A 19,294-nucleotide genomic window follows, 5' to 3' on the forward strand; every position below is an offset into this window, starting at 1 on the left:
ATGTCGACGAGCCATCCTGCATTTCTTTGTCTGATGCTTAGAGAACTAAACATGACTATCAATCATTTCTGCTCTCATTAAGCATTGTGATTATTTACCCTCATCTTTACTATTTCTGGAATTAGCCAATGAGTAGTTCTACATCTAACTAAATGTTCCAATTTGGAGTTTTAAACACATTTATACAATGACGCATTAACTTGACGGTAAACATTTATGTCACATAAACATTTTTTTAAAACATTGTATACGTTAATAATGTATCCACAAAGATATTAAGCAACACATCTGTTTTATATTGTTAGAAAAAGAATAAAAGTTTCTTAAGCAGCAAAGGATTTCTGAAGGATCATGTGACACTGAAGACTGGCGTAATGATGCTGAAAATTAAGCTTTGATCACAGGAATAAATTACTTTTAAAACATATTCACATTGAAAACATTTAAATTTGCCTGTTTTTTGTTCTGTTTTAACAGTTTAATGTTACTATTAAACACTAAATTGCAACTTGCCATCTTCATTAATATCAGACACTCCTTTGTATGATTTGCTGGAGAAACACGTGCTGATGTTTTACAGTTTCGTGTGATAATTAGTAATGAGTCATGAGTCATGAAACACACCCTTCTCAACAACCTTTGATTTCCAGAACTGCACACACTGAATCATATTGAGGATTATGAATATTTCTGAGCTTTAGTGAGATCAGACGTTCCTATAGGAGAAGAGAGAGAGAATGAAGCGGTGGCTGATGGTCTGAGGCCTGTTTCACTCCTCATTGTCCCGATAGAGTCAGAATGACACACTAGTTACACATTAATCACATATAGGCGACGTTTTGTGTGATGATTACGGAAACAAAACTAATGTGGAAATTCTCACAGGTGACGATAGTGCGGATGACACCTAGATGATTAAGAGGTGTTTTAGGATTAAATATGCACAATTACTATTATCCCAAGTTGCTCAACAAATATAAATGACTAATGGAGGATGATTGTCATACAAATGTGACATGAAACTATTAAATGGATGGTGAAACTGATCCGTCTCTGTTCAATCATCAACATCATTATTATTTTGTTTTATTATTAAGTATATGACAGTATTACTCTTTGTATGTCATTATTACTTATTATAATATAATTTAATATCATATTTGTCAAATTTTGAGTTTGATTATTCATGTTTAGAGTTTGTTTTTCTGTTCAGTTTGTGTTTAATTAGTTGTTCCTCACCTGTTTGTCTCCATGGTAACTGATTTGATTAGAGTATTCTGTTCAGAAGTGTGTTTAATTATCTCGTCAGCTCCTTTGTTTGCTCTTGTATATAAGCCCTCTGTTTTCACTTAGTTTCTCATCATTGTTTAACCTCAGATTTGTATCCTTCCAGTAAATCTCCTGTGTATTGTTTTATTATCAGATTAAAGATCTGATTGAGTACCTCCTGAGTCCTGCATTTCTTCTACAGCGACCCCTGACAATATTATTTTAAATGTAATATAAAAAAGATAAATAAAAATAAATGATTTAAAAATAAATGTGTAATATTTATGATAATATGGTTTTAAGTTGAATATTACATTGTATTTTTTGTCATAAATGCTAATTATATAATAAAGTTATGATGAAGCAAATAAATTGATCTTGCTCTTAAATCTAAATCTTGAAATGCTATAGGAAGCGTGCATGTTATATATTCAATAAAATAAGAATATATGTGTGAATTTTAATGCCTTCCTTATTCTTCTCTAATGCAATTCTGTTATAATGTATGCCTGTTATTGATAACACGGATTTATAAATTCAGATAATATTAGTATTAATTTATAATATGATTTTATGAAAATTAAGCAACTGTTTGTTTCGTCTTTGTGGTGTTTATAGCTTTATTCAGAAGTGGATGTGCTGTAGAATCTCCTTCAATTTCCAGGATGTTAAACTGACAAAAGAGTTAAAACTGGAGGGAATTCACACAAATGCTCATTCATGAACACCTTCAGTTCACTTCCCACAGCGAAAGCAGATCTGAAAATCATTGTGTGGAGGTCAGTACGAGCACTAAAGCACTAAAGCATCTGAAAAGTAGAACCAGGAGCAAAACCGAAAAAGAGATGCTGAATAACGTTGTTCCACAAATGAATCACTAAATGAAAAGCATGTTCCACTGAATCACTATCAGCAGTGCCTTGCCCTTCTCTGAGATACAGTGTGGAAATAAGCAAGAGTCATTTGTTTTTTCAGGAGCTCTTTGGGAAGATTTGAGAGAGGCTTGCTCAAATAATCATTTTTATTATTTTATTGTTGTCATGACAGTCAGCTAGTTATATAACAATTTCAAAATATGTGATGTAAAACAGAATCAATTCAAATGTTGAGCATTTGGTTAGGCAACACTGAATAATGTTATTTATATCCTCCTGGGACCCAGGAATAGACTTTTGTCCACTGTAGTGGACATTATATTTTAGTGAATTTCTCTGACATCATACATGTCACATGACTTTTCAGAGACACCAAATGTTTGGAGGTTTCACCATGAAAACAACTTATCCTTGGTCTTTAAAAATGTCTGACATTAATTTAGTGATCAAATGTAGCACTCTTATGGAAAATGATAATATATTGTAATTATAATTTAAATCGGACTACTTTTCAAATTGTATTTCATAAACCAACATCTGAGGAAAACGGGGGTTTCAAATAAAAAAAATGACTTTCTGTTACAGAACAGGACGTTGATTTCATGTCCACTGTAGAGGACACCAGTTCTTCGTACGTCGCTAACTCAGTTAGCTGGATTTGATTGTTGGCGATTTGGCATGATCTTGGATTGTTTGGTTCTTCGACGCTCATCCTGGACTTGCTGATACGGGAAGTCCAGCGCAGCGCGATAGCGCACTTTCTAAGATATACATTTTTTCACGTGACTCGTGAGATTGTCGTTTACATTATTAATTTGTTGGAGACGCACATTTAATTTCGACTTGTCGGAGTCGGGCTTTAACTACAGCACAAACTGTTTGCATTGCCCTAAGATTATTTGCGAGTGGCTCTTTACACTATTGGAGATGCGGAGAACTTGATGGAAAGTGCTGTCTGTCGTGTCATTCGGAGTTTACCTGGCGCTTTTTGGTTTAAAAAACAGTTGTAGTTTTTTTGTGGCATTTCCAAGACCCAATGTTGTAAAGCAGTTTCTTTTAAAGTAGTTTTTTTTTTAGGCTATCATAATTTTTTATGAAGATCATACAATCATGACCATGCCGATTACAGTATGTCACTCAGGCTTCACTAACGTGATTGGTACCATAGACTGCCATCAAGGCCTCAATGAAGGGGATTATGTGAACAGAAAGGGGGTTCACAATGTAAATGTGCAGCTCAGTTACTATTGTGATTCTTAATATTCCAGATTAGTAATATTATATCAAATAAAAGGCAGTTGACTAAAATCTTCCATATCACAAATGTGAAAGCAAAATGGCCAGGATCTGAATTTTCAGAGATTCACATTTATGCACAATTAAATATCAAGCTCACTGTATTACATACACTTATGATGATCCTAACAGAACTGCATTTTTTCATAGGTGATTATGACGTGTTCCTGCCTGCAGACAGGTGTTTTATGACCCCATTCCCTGACCCGTTACAATGCAGCTCTAGCCAGGACAAGGGCACACAATGAAATGAACTTTGGCTAACTAAAGGGAAGATTTCAATGTCTGAAAAGTCTGAGGGTTGCACACCTGACAGGGCCTGTGACATTGTTGCATGTGCCATATTACACAACATTGCCCCCCCCCCCCCCCAAAAAAAAACACTTTTCATTGATTGTTTAATAAAAGACAAATATGCTTAGTTCCTTGAGTTTTATTTCAGTTGTTCTTTGTAAAGAAAAGCCAGTGGTCAAGTGCCTGCAACAAGAGATATTAGACACATGCCTCATGCAACAAATAAAAAGGAAAAGTTGTCTATACACTGCCCACCTGTAGGCCTGTGTCTCCTCTGTCTGTGCAGACTCTTCTGTAGGCCTTTCTATAGATGTGGAATCCTGCAACTTATATTGCAGCCATAAAGCATACAAGTATAAATGAAGTAAAGTTATTTATGCACTTGCAGGTAGGCTAGTTCCTCCATATGACAGTTATCTGAGAGGGTTTATTCACTGTCCAGTGCAATGGAAACAAATGGACATTACAAAGTCTTGTACTTTCTTTCCTTTGGAAAGTTAGAAAATGTCCACTTACTGCACATATTTCAGCCACCACTTTCTTGGGAACCGATACAAGTGTTGGTGTATTATGTAAAAGTGCACAAAAGAGGAAAACACAATGTCATTACAATGAACTACACTCGGGAAAAACTCGAAACGAGTGCTTTGTGTGAGAAAACGAACAGTATTTATATCGTTTTTACCTCTTGTACACTTTCCGGCACTTGCGCATACTAAGCCAGAACGTGGGCACACGTCACACACCAGGAAGCGCGCGCGCCCTCAGATCACTAAAAACGATATAAATACTGTTCGTTTTCTCACACAAACCGCTTGTTTCGTGTCTTAGGCCATCAATGTGTACTTACGATGGGGAATTGTTTTAATTTGGACTCTGTGCATGCTCTTTGAGGTGGTGACCATAGACCTGCATTATATGACTGACAGACAAGAACGGTTTGACCTAAAAATATCAAAATTGAAACTACTGCGGAAACAAAGACACCTACATCTTGGATGCCCTTGAGGTAAGCTAAAACATACCAAAATTTAATTTCAAAGTGAACTATCCCTTTAACACAGTCACCTATATTTGTTCCTGAATGAATCATTGTGTTTGAACAAACTGGTTGAGCGAATGATTAAGTGTTTTGTTACCCCCCCCCCACCACCACATTCATTTGTTCGAATGAATCAGTGTTTAACTGAATAGGCTGAGCAAATGATTCAATGACTCGCTCATTAAGACCGTCACTTGATTTGTTTCAGAATGTGTGTTTAAACGAATTGGTTAAGTTAATGATTCAATGACTCACTCATAAAGACAGTCACTTGTCGCCACCTACTGGTATATTGATACTACTATACTTAGTTATCCATATACTTCTGTAAATACCTGTAGAATTGCACATTTACAATGCACACTGATTAATTGCACAGTAGTTTGTACAGTTATTGAAGACATGTCCTATACAGTAAGGCCTAAACAAATCATAAAAATATAAGAACACGCAAGCACTAATTAAGCACAAAAGACACAAAGTTAAGAAATAGTAACTTTCACGCTAAACAAAACAGAATTCAGCCAGAAGTGCTCTTAAAATAGTGGAATCTGTTTAATGTGCATTGAAACAGGATTCAGCCTGATACACAGTCAGATCCAGACAAGTGAATTGATTTCTTCCCTCTGTGAGCTCTCAGAGCAAAACACACCAAAAGACCTCAACACACGCTCCTAATGTGCAGAACACACACGTTGTGAGTTTGTTTCAGTCGCTTTAAGATGTCTGATGCACAAATATCAGAGACCTACGCCTACACACTTCATCTATATTCAACAAAAATAAAGTGAATTTCGCCAAAAAGAAGAATAAAAATCTAAAAGGCAAAAACTTGTCTTGTTAGCACTGTTAACTTAATCTAGCTCACATTCGTTTTCCACTTTTATACTAAATTCGGACCTAAATCCCCCCACCAAAAAAGGTACATAATAAATACTCGGTTGTGACACAATGAGTTCAGAGTATCTTAATCAAACAAAAATATATCATCTATGTATTTAAGTGGATAAATTAAGTTGCCATCTTGCTATCTGAACGACACAGCATAGTTCATGTCAAGTTCTTAGCTGACAGAATAGCAAAATTACTGTGTAATATTATTACAAACAGACATGATAATGCTTCTTTCCATAATCAGAGTGAAAGGACATTGTCTTGTAAATCTAGAGAGGACGGTTTCTCTCCACCTCTCTATATTTGTAATACAGCATCAGCATTGTGTAAGCAGGACACATTGGAAGTGTGTGCTTGGCATAGATACAGCATCCCATTATAAGACTCTAGAGTGCAAAACTTTTACAAAGTTAAAACTTCTCATTTTGTCCATTTGTAATTCTCGGAAACTTAGGCGAGAAAGAAATCTTGGGATCGTGATACTTTCCTCTTGAGAATAAAATGGTATTAAGATATTTCGCTTGCACGCATTCTCCCATTCGCTCCATACACCAGGGAAAAAGCCTGGCTCGGTATTCGTCAAAATGCTCTATATATAAGTCACAGAGCAGGGTGCTCCCACTCGTATGGCTATATTTCTGTGGTGTACGTGAATAAATAAACATAAAGCTATATTATATATGCTAAAATTAAAAGATCTAGACAGCTACTCTACACATAAAAAGATCCCTACAGGCTATCATACTTAAATCCTCACCGTACTGTTAAGATTCAACATTAGGCACTGAGATTTTTTTTCGATTCATAGTGACAGACAAAAAGGACAGAAAGGAAGGCTTTGTTAAGGGGTGTTTTTTTCATTTTGGCTTGATTTGATAAAAAAAAAAAAGTCCTTAGTGGAGAAGTAAAGGCCATTTAGTGTATATATATACAGTTTAAAATACTTTCTTCTAACGAACAATGTTTGTTCATTTCTCTTTTTTCGTCAAACACAGGGGGAAATGAAAGGTTTTCAGTATTATAAGCGAGTTAGTGTGATGTGTTGACTGAAGACGAGGGTCGTGAGAGTCAAATCAAGGCTACAGTCAGTCATTTATCCCTTGTTCCCTTCTTTTAGTTATTTTTCACAATTTTCTCTTTGAACTTAATTCCAGAAATTATACTCTTACACACAAACACACACTTTTCCAGGCCGTTAGCCAAGTTGATCCTCGTACTGCTTCCTGAAACAGTCACCGGCAGGGAAGAAGTCCCAGCATCGCTCCTGATACATTTTCCATACGTATGACTCCTAGAAAGAGAGAAAAATCAAATCTAATGTTGTAAGTGTACATTTAGAAAAAGCATAAAAATTTGTATATATATCAAAAGATAAGTCAGTAAGAAAATAAATTAATTTTATTCATTATTCAAGGCATTAAATTGATCAAAAGTTACATTTATAATGTTACAAAATATTTATATTTCAAATAAATGCATTTTTTTTTTAAACTTTCTATTCATCAAAGAATCCTGAAAAAAACTTTAATTTTAATTTTTAATTTTAAAAAATATTAAGCAGCACAACTGTTTTCAACACTGATAATAATAAGAAATGTTTCTTGTTAAAAATTCAGCTTTGCCATCACAGGAATAAATGACATTTTTTAATTTTTTAATTGGCAATAATGTTTTTACTGTATTTTTGATCAAATAAAAGACTTTCAAAAACATAAAAAAATGGGTTACACTTTATTTTAAGGTGTCATTGTTACAGTGTAACTATATCTTTAAGTACTGAGTAATATTAAGCAACTATATATACTTACTATAGGGTTAGGGTTTGGTTGAGGGTTAGTTGCATGTAATTATGCATAATTTACTGTTATTACTATGGCAAGTACATGTAACATAATGTAACAAGGACACTGTAAAATAAAGTGTTACCAAAAAATCTTACCAACCCCAAACTTTTGAACGGTACAGTAATATATATTTATAATGTATGCCTTTTTAGATAAAAGCTGAATTCTGTTGTTGTTACAGTTTTTTTTTTTTTGAAAAAGAAAGACACTGACCTGTCCTGTGTGCTCCGTTTCGTCTTTATTGATTAAGTACATCAGGAAGAACCTGGAAAAGAATCAGGAAAAGATACGGTTTCAAAATGAGGAAAGAAAAATATTAGCTTGCACTCTTTCTCAATAAACAAAAGTATTTACAATACACTTACATGTAGTTGGCTAAATTGTGCTCCTCCAACGTATGCGTTTCGAAGCCATGCGGAGTCGAGTCAAAGTAGTCACTTCCAATTCCACAGATGAAACACTTAGTCTTTGGAAAAACAACAAAAATATGATCATTTTTCAGAATGTGTCAAACTTTAATGCATAACACAAGTATGCATTCTCAGGATTGTCACAAGGGGCGCTATGGCACACATTAGCAAAAACTTCTGCAACAGTCAGTTTCCTCTGAGGTTAACCACTGTCAAGGCAAAGCAACAGTTTGAAGAGGATCTTGTTGAGAAAGCTAGTTAAAGCTGAGTATGAATAAGATAATTCCCAACTACACAGTAAGCAATAATTAGTGTGTGAAATGAGTAGTATTCATAAAACAATAGGTAAAAACTTCTGCCGAGATTCCAAAATGCACATCCAATGGACACTTTAGTACTTTAGTACCCCTTGATTCCACAGGAGAGAATGTGTGAACTGAGAACGCAAGTTACATGACATTGACAACATGGCAGATTGTAGTTCGATTCTCAGCTCGAGGTCCTTTACTAATCCCATTCCTCTCTCTCTGATCTCTACACTGACCTATCCGATAAAGCCACAAAAAAGCAGAATATATATATATTTATATTTGTGTGTATATATATATATATATATTAAAAAAAATACACATTTAACAAACAAAAAGTTAGTTCCTCAACAAATGTAGTATCCATTTAGTAGGGGTGTAACAATATATTGTCACAATTTATCGCAATCCAAAAATGCAACAATATGTATTGTGTGTAATTCACCCAAAATAAAAATGACTGTGTGAGAAAAAAACAAGTTTTCAGAATTTTTGTGTCAGTACTACATTAAACTACTATATATAAATGTTGAATATAATGTATAATAATTCAATGGGGGAATATGTGTGGGTCCTGATAATGCCAAATGTCTGATGTTACCAGTAAAAAGTGGCCTATATTATTTTAAAAATCTAGTCAGTGACAGAGTGCAAGCATATTCATCTAAAATAATTCTGTATTTTCAGCTTCAGAATCATGAATATTTTTATTATGGCGTCTCTATTGTCCTGTGTATTGGGTTACGAGCACCAAGTCCAAGAATATTCATTTACACCCCCAATGTAATACCAAATTTAACATTTTAATCAACAGGACATTTTCTGTTAACCTTTTATCACATGTCTTGGAGTATCGCAATAATATCGTATTATGTGTTCATACGTAAATTGCATGAGCTTATTTCAAACATCAGATTGAAAGATCTGAAAAAGCCCATACATTTACCCGCCCCTCGAAGAAATCAGGACAGAAGTGATTGAAAGTGGACAAAAGAGACGGATTAAAACACCAGGTGTGAATGGGAATGTGTCTCCCTTGTCTACTTGTGATCCGATCAACCAAAACACATCTTAATACCAGCTGTAAACTGGGCCTTTGACTAAACACCATTTAGCTGCTTATTCTGTCCATAAAGCACCCATTTAGCAACAAAGAGACTTGATTTACACATAAAGTGAGCAATTTGTTTTGTTTCTATGTCCATTTAGGGGTGGGCTTATGTGAAAAAAACGATACCAAAAATAAACACTGAGGTTGGTTACTGTCAGCGCAATAGATTTAAATGGCATTTTGCATACTTGAGTGAAGTATGAATGTATATAAAGAGCAGTTTTACCTCCATGTCCTCTCGGACCTGCTCCTGCTGATCTCTCAGCTCACCAAAGGCATCAATGATCAGACCTGCACACAACACAAACATCATGTCAAAACTCAATTTACAGAGTACTAAATAGCCCACAGGGTCTAAAGCTCTCTAACGAAACACGTTCCTCACCTTGAATGATGGCCAACAGGATTACAATGACGAAAAAGAAGAAGGTGATGTCGAAGACCACACGATAAAGTTCATACTCGTCTCCAGCCGGATCCTCGATCTCATCTCCTATCCCGCCACCGGCTCGCACACCCACGTACATGTGGAACAGATAACACTGAGAGAGAACACATGATCACGGTCAGGCGGGAAACGAGAGAGTGGAATTCAACCAAATGTAGAGCCACTTACAGTCATCATGTCGTCACACTTCATGTCCGGTTCATCTTCATCCTCACTCATGTTGTAGAACTTTCTGAAGAAGTTGAAGGCCACAACGGTGTAGAGGTAGACCACCACAGCCAGCAGACCCACCGTCATCAACAGCTAAAACACAGTCATCATCAACATTCATATCTAGAACAGAAGTCTGTAAAATCTCGGCTAAATATGCTGATCTCTGAGAGCTGTACCTGTTTTCCATTGTGGGTTACAGAGGACAGGATGGTGCGCAGGGTTTTGACGCCCATGGCGATGTCCAGCAGATGACAGGCGTAGAAGAAGTTGTTGTAGTGGCCAAGGAATGACATGACCATATACCAAACCAGATACAGGAACGTCTAAGAGCAAAACAGAATCCAAATGAATGATCATTGTATTGAATATCCTCAGTGATATATGTGACCCTGGACCAGTCACGAGTCGCACGGGTATATTTGTGGCAATAGCCAACAAAACACTGTATGGGTCAAAAATTTTCTTTTATGCCAAAAATCATTAGGATATTAAGTAAAGATCATGATCCATGAAGATATTTAGTAAATTTCCTACCTTAAATATATTAAAAAAATATTTTTGTGAGTGAATGCAGCACAATTGTGAACATAAATGGACAAAAATAGTTGTATCTCGGCCAAATATTGTCCTATCTTAACAAACCATATGTCAATGGAAAGCTTATTTATTCAGCTTGTGGAGAGAAGGCTTGTGATGTATAAAACTCAAAAAATTACTCACAAGACTGGTTTTGTGGTCCAGGTTCACACACATATATATATACTGTATGGAAAAAGTCAGTTTTGTCTTTACTGAAACTCACATTATCAGTGAACACCACTCCAAATTTCCAGATCTGGTATTTGATGTCGAAAGATGTCAACCTGTGGATTCATGATATTGTATAATGCAAAACAGAATATCAATTCTATTATACCATCATGTTTATGAGTAGTTCGATCTTTGATAGTTCGATGTTCGATTCTCAAATGACTCTTATGAACAGGTTCATTTTAGTGAATCAAAAACATTCAGCATGACCAGAGTAGCTCAATTCCCAAACAAATGACTCTTTTGAGACACGTTTTTAGTGATTTAAAAATAAAGAGTAGTATAGTCCAATCAATTCCCAAACAAATAACTTTAATAAGCTGTAAACTATAGCTGTAGTGAATCATATCTACACAGCTTACAACTTACTGTTTTGCTGTGAGATTTAAATCAAGTAGTTACTGACTTAATAAGTTAAATAGTAAGTTCTTAATAAACTTAAAAGTTTTTGTTTACTATTGTTCTTAAATCTATTTATTGGATATATAAATCCAATATATTAATTCAATCTATTAATCTAATTATGGGATTGCATTTATACCACCTCTAAAAAAAGACTGTAAAAAGTCATTATAACATCAGTCTAAACACATCATTTGCAAAAATTGTTTTGCGTTTATTTATTATTATTTTTACATTAATTTATTAATTTATTGTCTCATCAATTAAACTTTTAAAGTATTTACTCGCCCTCATGTCGTCCCAAACCCGTAAGACTTTCGTTCATCTTCGAAACACAAATTAAGATATTTTTAATGAAATTTGTGAGGTTTCTGTCCCTCCATTTAAAGTCCAGGTAACCATACTGTAAAAGATCCAAAAATGTTAAACGAATCTGTCATGGGATGTGGAGGAGATGAACCCAAAAGCAGACGAGGTGCAGACACTCAAGGTTTATTTAAACACAAAAACAGAAAACAAAAACCCACGAGGGGGCAAAACAGAACTGAGGACAGGTAACTCTGACTTAGACAAGATAAACAATGACTAAACTCTGACTAGACGATGACGGGAAACGAACTCACAAAACTGATTTAACAGGTCACTGACAAAGTACTCACAGTCTTAAACAAGCAACGTCTCACAAGGAATAACAGGCAAAGTTAGATAATGTACCGACACAGGACAGAAAACATGAGGGGATTAAATAGGGAGCAAACTAATCAGGAACACAGGTGATAATGGGTAAAGCAATCAAGACAAAACGAGGATAACAAGGGGGCGGGGCAAGAGAACGAGACAACACAAGCACATGGCCCAAACAAATGGCCATGTGCTTGTACACAAAACATGGGTCTGTCATGATCCTGCCTCAAAACAAGAAAGATCTAGGACATGAAGGCAGAATCATGACAGAACCCTCCCCCCAAGGAGCGGCTTCCAGACGCTCCCTAGAGGGAACATGAAACACGGGACAAGACCGACTGAGACAGAGACACAAACCAACAATACATGACAAAAACTAATAAAGGCAGACATGAATACACAATTACAGGATTGGGGTGACATAATAAAAATAAAAAACAAGGAAGAGGAGGCGGAGACAACACAGAGTTCATAGGGGAATGTCCAGGGTGGGTGGGACTGTGGTCTTGGGTGGACAGGACGATGGCTGAGGGCGAGGGGTCCGGGTAGACTTGGATGGGGACACACGAGGAACAGTCTTAGGGGAAACAGTCCGGGGTGAAGTGGTGACAGAGGGAACAGCTACAGCCGGCAGCGGAGCGAAGACAATGGGTGAGGCAGGTGGTAAGGGAGTGGAGAAAGATGTAGACTGTGATGCTGGGACAGGGCTGGACACAAAATTAGGGACAGGGCTGAACACATTAGCTGGGACCAGACTGGACACAGACATCCTCCTGTCAGCTGGGACAGGACTGGACCCATCTGCTGGAACAGGGCTGGACACATTAGCTGGGACAGGGCTGGACACATTAGTTGGGACAGGACTGGACACAGATATCCTCCTGTCAGCTGGGACAGGACTGGACACATCTGCTGGGACAGGGCTGGACACATCAGCTGGGACAGGGCTGGACACATTAGCTGGGACAGGGCTGGACACATTAGCTGGGACAGGGCTGGACACATCAGCTGGGACAGGACTGGACACACCAGCTGGGACAGGACTCTCCAGAATCTTGGCTAGACTGGACAGATACTCGGACAAGGCTCTTGCAGCGATGACAATCGGCATCTCGTGGCTCGCCGAAACCGACCGCAAAACAGCCTTAGCAGCTGAATCGGCCGCTGCTCGCTCTGCAGCCCTCATGACTGCAGACTCTGGAACAGCGCTTGCAGAAGTTGGCTCTGGAACAGCGCTTGCAGAAGTTGGCTCTGGAACAGCGCTTGCAGAAGCTGGCTCTGGAACAGCGCTTGCAGAAGCTGGCTCTGGAACAGCGCTTGCAGAAGCTGGCTCTGGAACAGCGCTTGCAGAAGCTGGCTCTGGAACAGCGCTTGCAGAAGCTGGCTCTGGAACAGCGCTTGCAGAAGCTGGCTCTGGAACAGCGCTTGCAGAAGCTGGCTCTGGAACAGCGCTTGCAGAAGCTGGCTCTGGAACAGCGCTTGCAGAAGCTGGCTCTGGAACAGCGCTTGCAGAAGCTGGCTCTGGAACAGCGCTTGCAGAAGCTGGCTCTGGAACAGCGCTTGCAGAAGCTGGCTCTGGAACAGCGCTTGCAGAAGCTGGCTCTGGAACAGCGCTTGCAGAAGCTGGCTCTGGAACAGCGCTTGCAGAAGCTGGCTCTGGAACAGCGCTTGCAGAAGCTGGCTCTGGAACAGCGCTTGCAGAAGCTGGCTCTGGAACAGCGCTTGCAGAAGCTGGCTCTGGAACAGCGCTTGCAGAAGCTGGCTCTGGAACAGCGCTTGCAGAAGCTGGCTCTGGAACAGCGCTTGCAGAAGCTGGCTCTGGAACAGCGCTTGCAGAAGCTGGCTCTGGAACAGCGCTTGCAGAAGCTGGCTCTGGAACAGCGCTTGCAGAAGCTGGCTCTGGAACAGCGCTTGCAGAAGCTGGCTCTGGAACAGCGCTTGCCGAGGCTGGCTCTGGAACAGCGCTTGCCGAGGCTGGCTCTGGAACAGCGCTTGCCGAGGCTGGCTCTGGAACAGCGCTTGCAGAGGCTGGCTCTGGAACAGCGCTTGCAGAGGCTGGCTCTGGAACAGCGCTTGCCGAGGCTGGCTCTGGAACAGCGCTTGCAGAAGCTGGCTCTGGAACAGCGCTTGCAGAAGCTGGCTCTGGAACAGCGCTTGCAGAAGCTGGCTCTGGAACAGCGCTTGCAGAAGCTGGCTCTGGAACAGCGCTTGCCGAGGCTGGCTCTGGAACAACGCTTGCCGTGGCGGGCTCAGGAACAGCGCTTGCCGTGGCGGGCTCAGGAACAGCGCTTGCCGTGGCGGGCTCTGGAACCGCGCTTGCCGTCGCGGGCTCTGGAACAGCGCTTGCCGTCGCGGGCTCTGGAACAGCGCTAGCAGTGGCGGGCTCTGGAACAGCGCTAGCAGTGGCGGGCTCTGGAACAGCGCTTGGGACAGCGCTTGCAGTAGCGGGCTCTGGAACAGCGCTTGCAGTAGCGGGCTCTGGAACAGCGCTAGCAGTGGCGGGCTCTGGAACAGCGCTTGGGACAGCGCTTGCAGTAGCGGGCTCTGGAACAGCGCTTGCAGTGGCGGGCTCTGAGACTGCGCCTGGGACAGCCTGAGATGAAGAGCGAGAGGCTCCCTTTCTCCTCTTCTTTCTCCTTGGTCGCGAAGCCGAATCCGTAGCTGGACTAGCGACCAGTTGGAGATGTTCTGCGGAGACAGTAACTGGTGCTGGTAGGGAAGTCTCAGGCAGCGTTGACTCGGTGGAGGAAGACTCAGACGGGGAATCCCAAGAAACCCGTCTCCCTCGTTTACCACGGAGCTCAAAAGGTGGAGAAGAGACCTCAGGAGAAGTGGAACCAGCCGGATCACCATGGGCAACAACGGCCAGGACGCGATCCTCCGGGACAACTGGCAGCGAGGCGGGTGGAGAGAAGATGGAGCACCGCAACTCCCTTCGCGACAGGCAGTCCACCATATCAGCAAACGGGCGGTCTACCAACCTCTCCCGTTCAGCAAGAGGCGGAGGAGCGTTGAGACCCGCAATGAAGTAGCGGTTTAGAAGGATGTCAGGAAGGAAGAGTCTCTTCTCATGAGCGACCCGAGCGTACTCCTTAATGGACCTTTCTCCCTGAGGAGGAATCGGCAGCTTGCCGATTCTGACGTCAGAGCTCGTCTTGTGACACCACTCTATTAGAAGGTCTTCTTGGGACTCGACGGGCGAGGACCTTCTGTCTGCTGGGTTCTCTTTTGGTCGGTACATTCTGTCATGGGATGTGGAGGAGATGAACCCAAAAGCAGACGAGGTGCAGACACTCAAGGTTTATTTAAACACAAAAACAGAAAACAAAAACCCACGAGGGGGCAAAACAGAACTGAGGACAGGTAACTCTGACTTAGACAAGATAACAAACAATTACTAAACTCTGACTAGACGATGACGGGAAACGAACTCACAAAACTGATTTAACAGGTCACTGACAAAGTACTCACAGTCTTAAACAAGCAACGTCTCACAAGGAATAACAGGCAAAGTTAGATAATGTACCGACACAGGACAGAAAACATGAGGGGATTAAATAGGGAGCAAACTAATCAGGAACACAGGTGATAATGGGTAAAGCAATCAAGACAAAACGAGGATAACAAGGGGGCGGGGCAAGAGAACGAGACAACACAAGCACATGGCCCAAACAAATGGCCATGTGCTTGTACACAAAACATGGGTCTGTCATGATCCTGCCTCAAAACAAGAAAGATCTAGGACATGAAGGCAGAATCATGACACAAATCCATATGAATCAAGTGGATCTTTTACGCTTTGGTTAACCAAAATCTTATGGGTTTGTAACAACTGTGGTTGAGTAAATGATGTCAGAATTTTCATTTTTGGGTGAACTATCCCTTCAAGGAAATGTGGCCAGTTGCATAAACAGCTTAAACTAGTCTTAAAAGTTAGTCATCTAATTGTATTCTTCAAGACTGGTCCTAACTTTTTAAAGTCAGATAAATAAACAGGAAGATCTGTCTAATTTGAATTGGTCAAAAGTCTTAACATAGGGATTCCCATCCCTCCCAATTGACATTAGTTTTTGCTGTGGTAGTGAATCACTTCTTGTTACTTGTATTGGATATTGAACTTTTTGTGACTTATGAGTGTGTGTTGCATCTTTCTGTACCATGTGAACATTGAGGGATCAGGCTGAGGCTTCTTCTCGTGTGTCATAGCACTGACATCAAGAGATGCTAGATCCATGCCCAGAAGCTCAGCGATTCTTTCTCTACCGTAGATATCGCCATACTTCTCTAGCACCTGCAACACAGACACACCATACACACGCTCAGACTTCAACATGTCTTAATACACGAAGGGAAACATCTGCACACACAAGTATAGCACACCCCTGACCTTTCTCTTGACAAATTTATCCCAGTAGTTGTTCGGAAAACTCCTGAGAGTAAAATAAAAGGGAATGCCATTTCAGATCGCACAGTCTTCACAGGGATACATTTCTAAATAATACGAATAATAATATAGTGATATTACGGTGTATTGAGGACAAGTCTGTCCCACTGGCCCTTGATGTCGTCATCTTCTGGTTGTTCAGTTACATACAGACCGTCAAACTCCAGTTTACGGGCCAGCTCCTTCTCTCTCTTAAAGATGACCAAAGGAACCTGGACAAGTACAAACACAGTGTTAGCAGCTCATACTAGCTCAAACACCTGAAAGGAATATTTCACAAGTTATAAAATAAAAATTCTGCCATCCTTTATTCAATATACATGACTGAAGGGAAGGATTTCAGTGAAAAATAATAAAACAATGTATTTGTTTCTCACACAAAGCTTTTGCATGGCTTCAGAAGATGTGCACAAGTCATATGGACAACATTTATGATGCTTTTATGGTCCTTTTTTAGACATTCTACTGAATATCTCCTCATGTTTCACAGAAGAAATGATCACACAGGTTTAAAATAACGTGATGGTGACTGTGAGTGAATGATAACAGAATACAGAGAGCCCCTGACCTTCAGACAGTTGTAGCCGATGATACAGAGGAAGGAAATGATGGTGTGTAAGACGGAAAAGAAGGTCATAGAAGGTTCCATATATCCAGTGCTCTCCTCCAGGAAGTAGTAGACAAACCCTTCATCGTCATCTTCCTCTTCAGAGCCTTCAAACACCCCAGATCCCTCAAACACACCAGAGCCTTCAAACACACCAGAGCCTTCAAACACACCAGAGCCTTCGAACAAACCAGAGCCCTCAAACACACCAGAACCCTCAAACATGGCCGAACCCTCGAACTCCTCCTCCTCGTCTCCTCGTCTGTCGGACACCTACAGGAGGAAACAGCTGACTTCAATCCAATTTGTTCTCGAAACATGTTATTACAGCAAATCACATGGCTGTCAAGTGGAGCTGCACGATTCTGGATAAATTGAGAATCTCATTTTTTTGTTTTTAAAATAGAGATCACGATTCTCCCACGATTCTGAATAGACAAATGGCAAATGAGAAAATCTGCAAAATAGCCAAATTAGCAAATCTGCATGATTAGGGACTCCAGTTATGCAAACAAACAACCTTGAGTGTGATACAAACAAGAATTTATTAATTATACTAAAAATCCATCTATAATGTGTGAAAAAATAAGTGTGACATTACAAAGACAACAAAATTAATAATAATGGTTTCCAAAATTAAATAAATGTTTTTATACTCAAACATGTTTTTTTTTTTTATATTATTTGGAAAATATGTTTTTTATTTTGTTGACAGCACATGAGATTAACATGAAAAACTATGTCTGTCAATAGAATAAAAAAAATCTCATAATTAATCTTATGATTAAACAGCCTTTAGAATGTAATATCAAATTTGGTGCATGTTAATGGGAGGTGAAATATGTTCAACTTATTTCATTAACACCTTAAGTGCACACATTAACTAAAAGCACAGTTTGTAAAATGTTTTTATTTTTATTTACTCTTTTCGGGTCCCCAGATCCCAGTTTGAAAACCCCTGTTTTAAAATCACACTGACCCTGTAGAAGAGCAGAATGAAGTTGAGTGCAAAGGAGATAAAGAGAGCCAGGAAGCGCAGGTTGTAGAAATTGCGAGACAGATAGTTCTAGAAGAAGAGAAGTAGATTTAGATGCAGGTAGAATCAAAAGTGATAAATGAATAATATAATATAATTTCTACATAACTGTGAAGGATCAGAAACAATGTACAAAACAATTACCATGAATTTGATTCTTTGGATTTCGAGCTCATTCCAGAGTTCAAAGCCTCCTTCCTCTTCCTTCTTGCCTTTCTTTGCTTTAGCCTTTTCTTTTATCTCCTCTGGCTGTTCTGGTTTTTCCTCTGGCTCAGGTTCTGCTTCCTTCTCGGCCTTCTCTCCATTTTCAACACTTTGAGAGACAGAAGGATTAGCCAAGGATTAGTTTTTTATATTGTGATGAATAGGACTGTACAATTTTTCTCGACTGAAAGACTTTAAATTTTGTATGGGGAAAAAATTGCTCATTTGTTCTCCATTACTCACTCTGCTTTTTCGGGTTCTGGGGCTGCTTCTTCCTCTGCTTTCTCCTTCTCTACTGCTGCTTCACCCTCTCCTTCTTCGCTTATCTGAAATACCCGGCAAAACAATGAGGAGAAAACAAGAATGTTTAGATTAAGAGATTTAGATTATGAGTCTACAAAGCAATGAGGTCAATGAGCAATGAGGTCTTCACAGGTCCAACAATTCGTACCCGAAGAGACCCGTAAATGTGCTACACGGAACCAACCTGGATCTGTCTATTATCTGAAAGTTGGACCCGGACAGAACCGAGAAATGTCATAAATTCCGTCCTTCGGATGAGACATTAAACCAAGGTCCTGACTCTCTGTGGTCATTAACAATCCCAGGATGTCCTTCGGAAAAAGAGTAGGGGTGTAACCCCTGCATCCTGGCCAAATTTGCCCCTTGGCCTCTGTCCATCATGGCCTCCTAATCATCCCCATATACTGATTGGCTTCATCTCTGTCTCCTCTCCACCAGTAAGCTGGTGTGTGGTGGGCGTTCTGGCGCAATATGGCTGCTGTCGCATCATCATCCAGGTGGAGCTGCACATTGGTGGTGGTTGAGGAGATTCCCCCTTCCACATGTAAATGCGCTTTGAGTACCCAAAAAAGCGCTATATAAATGTAACAAATTATTATTATTATTATTATTATAAATGTACTACCCAGAACTGACGCGGATCCGTCTATTATTTAAAAGCTGGACCTGAACCCAGCCGGGAAGACAGACTTGATTGGACCCATATTTGACAGCAAATAGCTATTAACAAGTCAATAAACAAGTTGCAAAAATGAAACCCTTTGTCTACCCTACCCTCCAGTTAGCAGCCTTTTCCCTTG

General features: G+C 39.8%; 1 protein-coding gene across 4 annotated transcripts in view; it reads right to left on the reverse strand.

Annotated features, from left to right (window-relative positions):
- Positions 1 to 5,307: 5,307 nt before the first annotated feature.
- ryr1b (ryanodine receptor 1b (skeletal)) overlaps positions 5,308 to 19,294 on the reverse strand; it is a 120,329-nt gene continuing 106,342 nt past the window's right edge. For 3 of the 4 annotated variants that reach the window (XM_079873971.1, XM_079873970.1, XM_079873969.1), the window contains 15 exons: positions 18,435 to 18,517; positions 18,132 to 18,300; positions 17,931 to 18,017; positions 16,913 to 17,224; positions 16,426 to 16,556; positions 16,288 to 16,330; positions 16,058 to 16,191; positions 10,807 to 10,867; positions 10,181 to 10,327; positions 9,960 to 10,094; positions 9,729 to 9,885; positions 9,570 to 9,634; positions 7,880 to 7,980; positions 7,728 to 7,779; positions 5,308 to 6,961 (listed from right to left, as the gene is read on the reverse strand). In XM_079873971.1, the coding sequence (XP_079730097.1) occupies positions 6,866 to 6,961; positions 7,728 to 7,779; positions 7,880 to 7,980; positions 9,570 to 9,634; positions 9,729 to 9,885; positions 9,960 to 10,094; positions 10,181 to 10,327; positions 10,807 to 10,867; positions 16,058 to 16,191; positions 16,288 to 16,330; positions 16,426 to 16,556; positions 16,913 to 17,224; positions 17,931 to 18,017; positions 18,132 to 18,300; positions 18,435 to 18,517 (1,773 nt within the window). In that variant the 3' untranslated portion in view covers positions 5,308 to 6,865. The remainder of the gene's footprint in view (positions 6,962 to 7,727; positions 7,780 to 7,879; positions 7,981 to 9,569; positions 9,635 to 9,728; positions 9,886 to 9,959; positions 10,095 to 10,180; positions 10,328 to 10,806; positions 10,868 to 16,057; positions 16,192 to 16,287; positions 16,331 to 16,425; positions 16,557 to 16,912; positions 17,225 to 17,930; positions 18,018 to 18,131; positions 18,301 to 18,434; positions 18,518 to 19,294) is intronic. The other variant, XM_079873972.1, reaches the window with a different exon arrangement.

The sequence above is a fragment of the Squalius cephalus genome (assembly GCF_949319135.1).
Source record: "Squalius cephalus genome assembly, chromosome: 6".
Classification (NCBI taxonomy): domain Eukaryota; kingdom Metazoa; phylum Chordata; class Actinopteri; order Cypriniformes; family Leuciscidae; genus Squalius; species Squalius cephalus.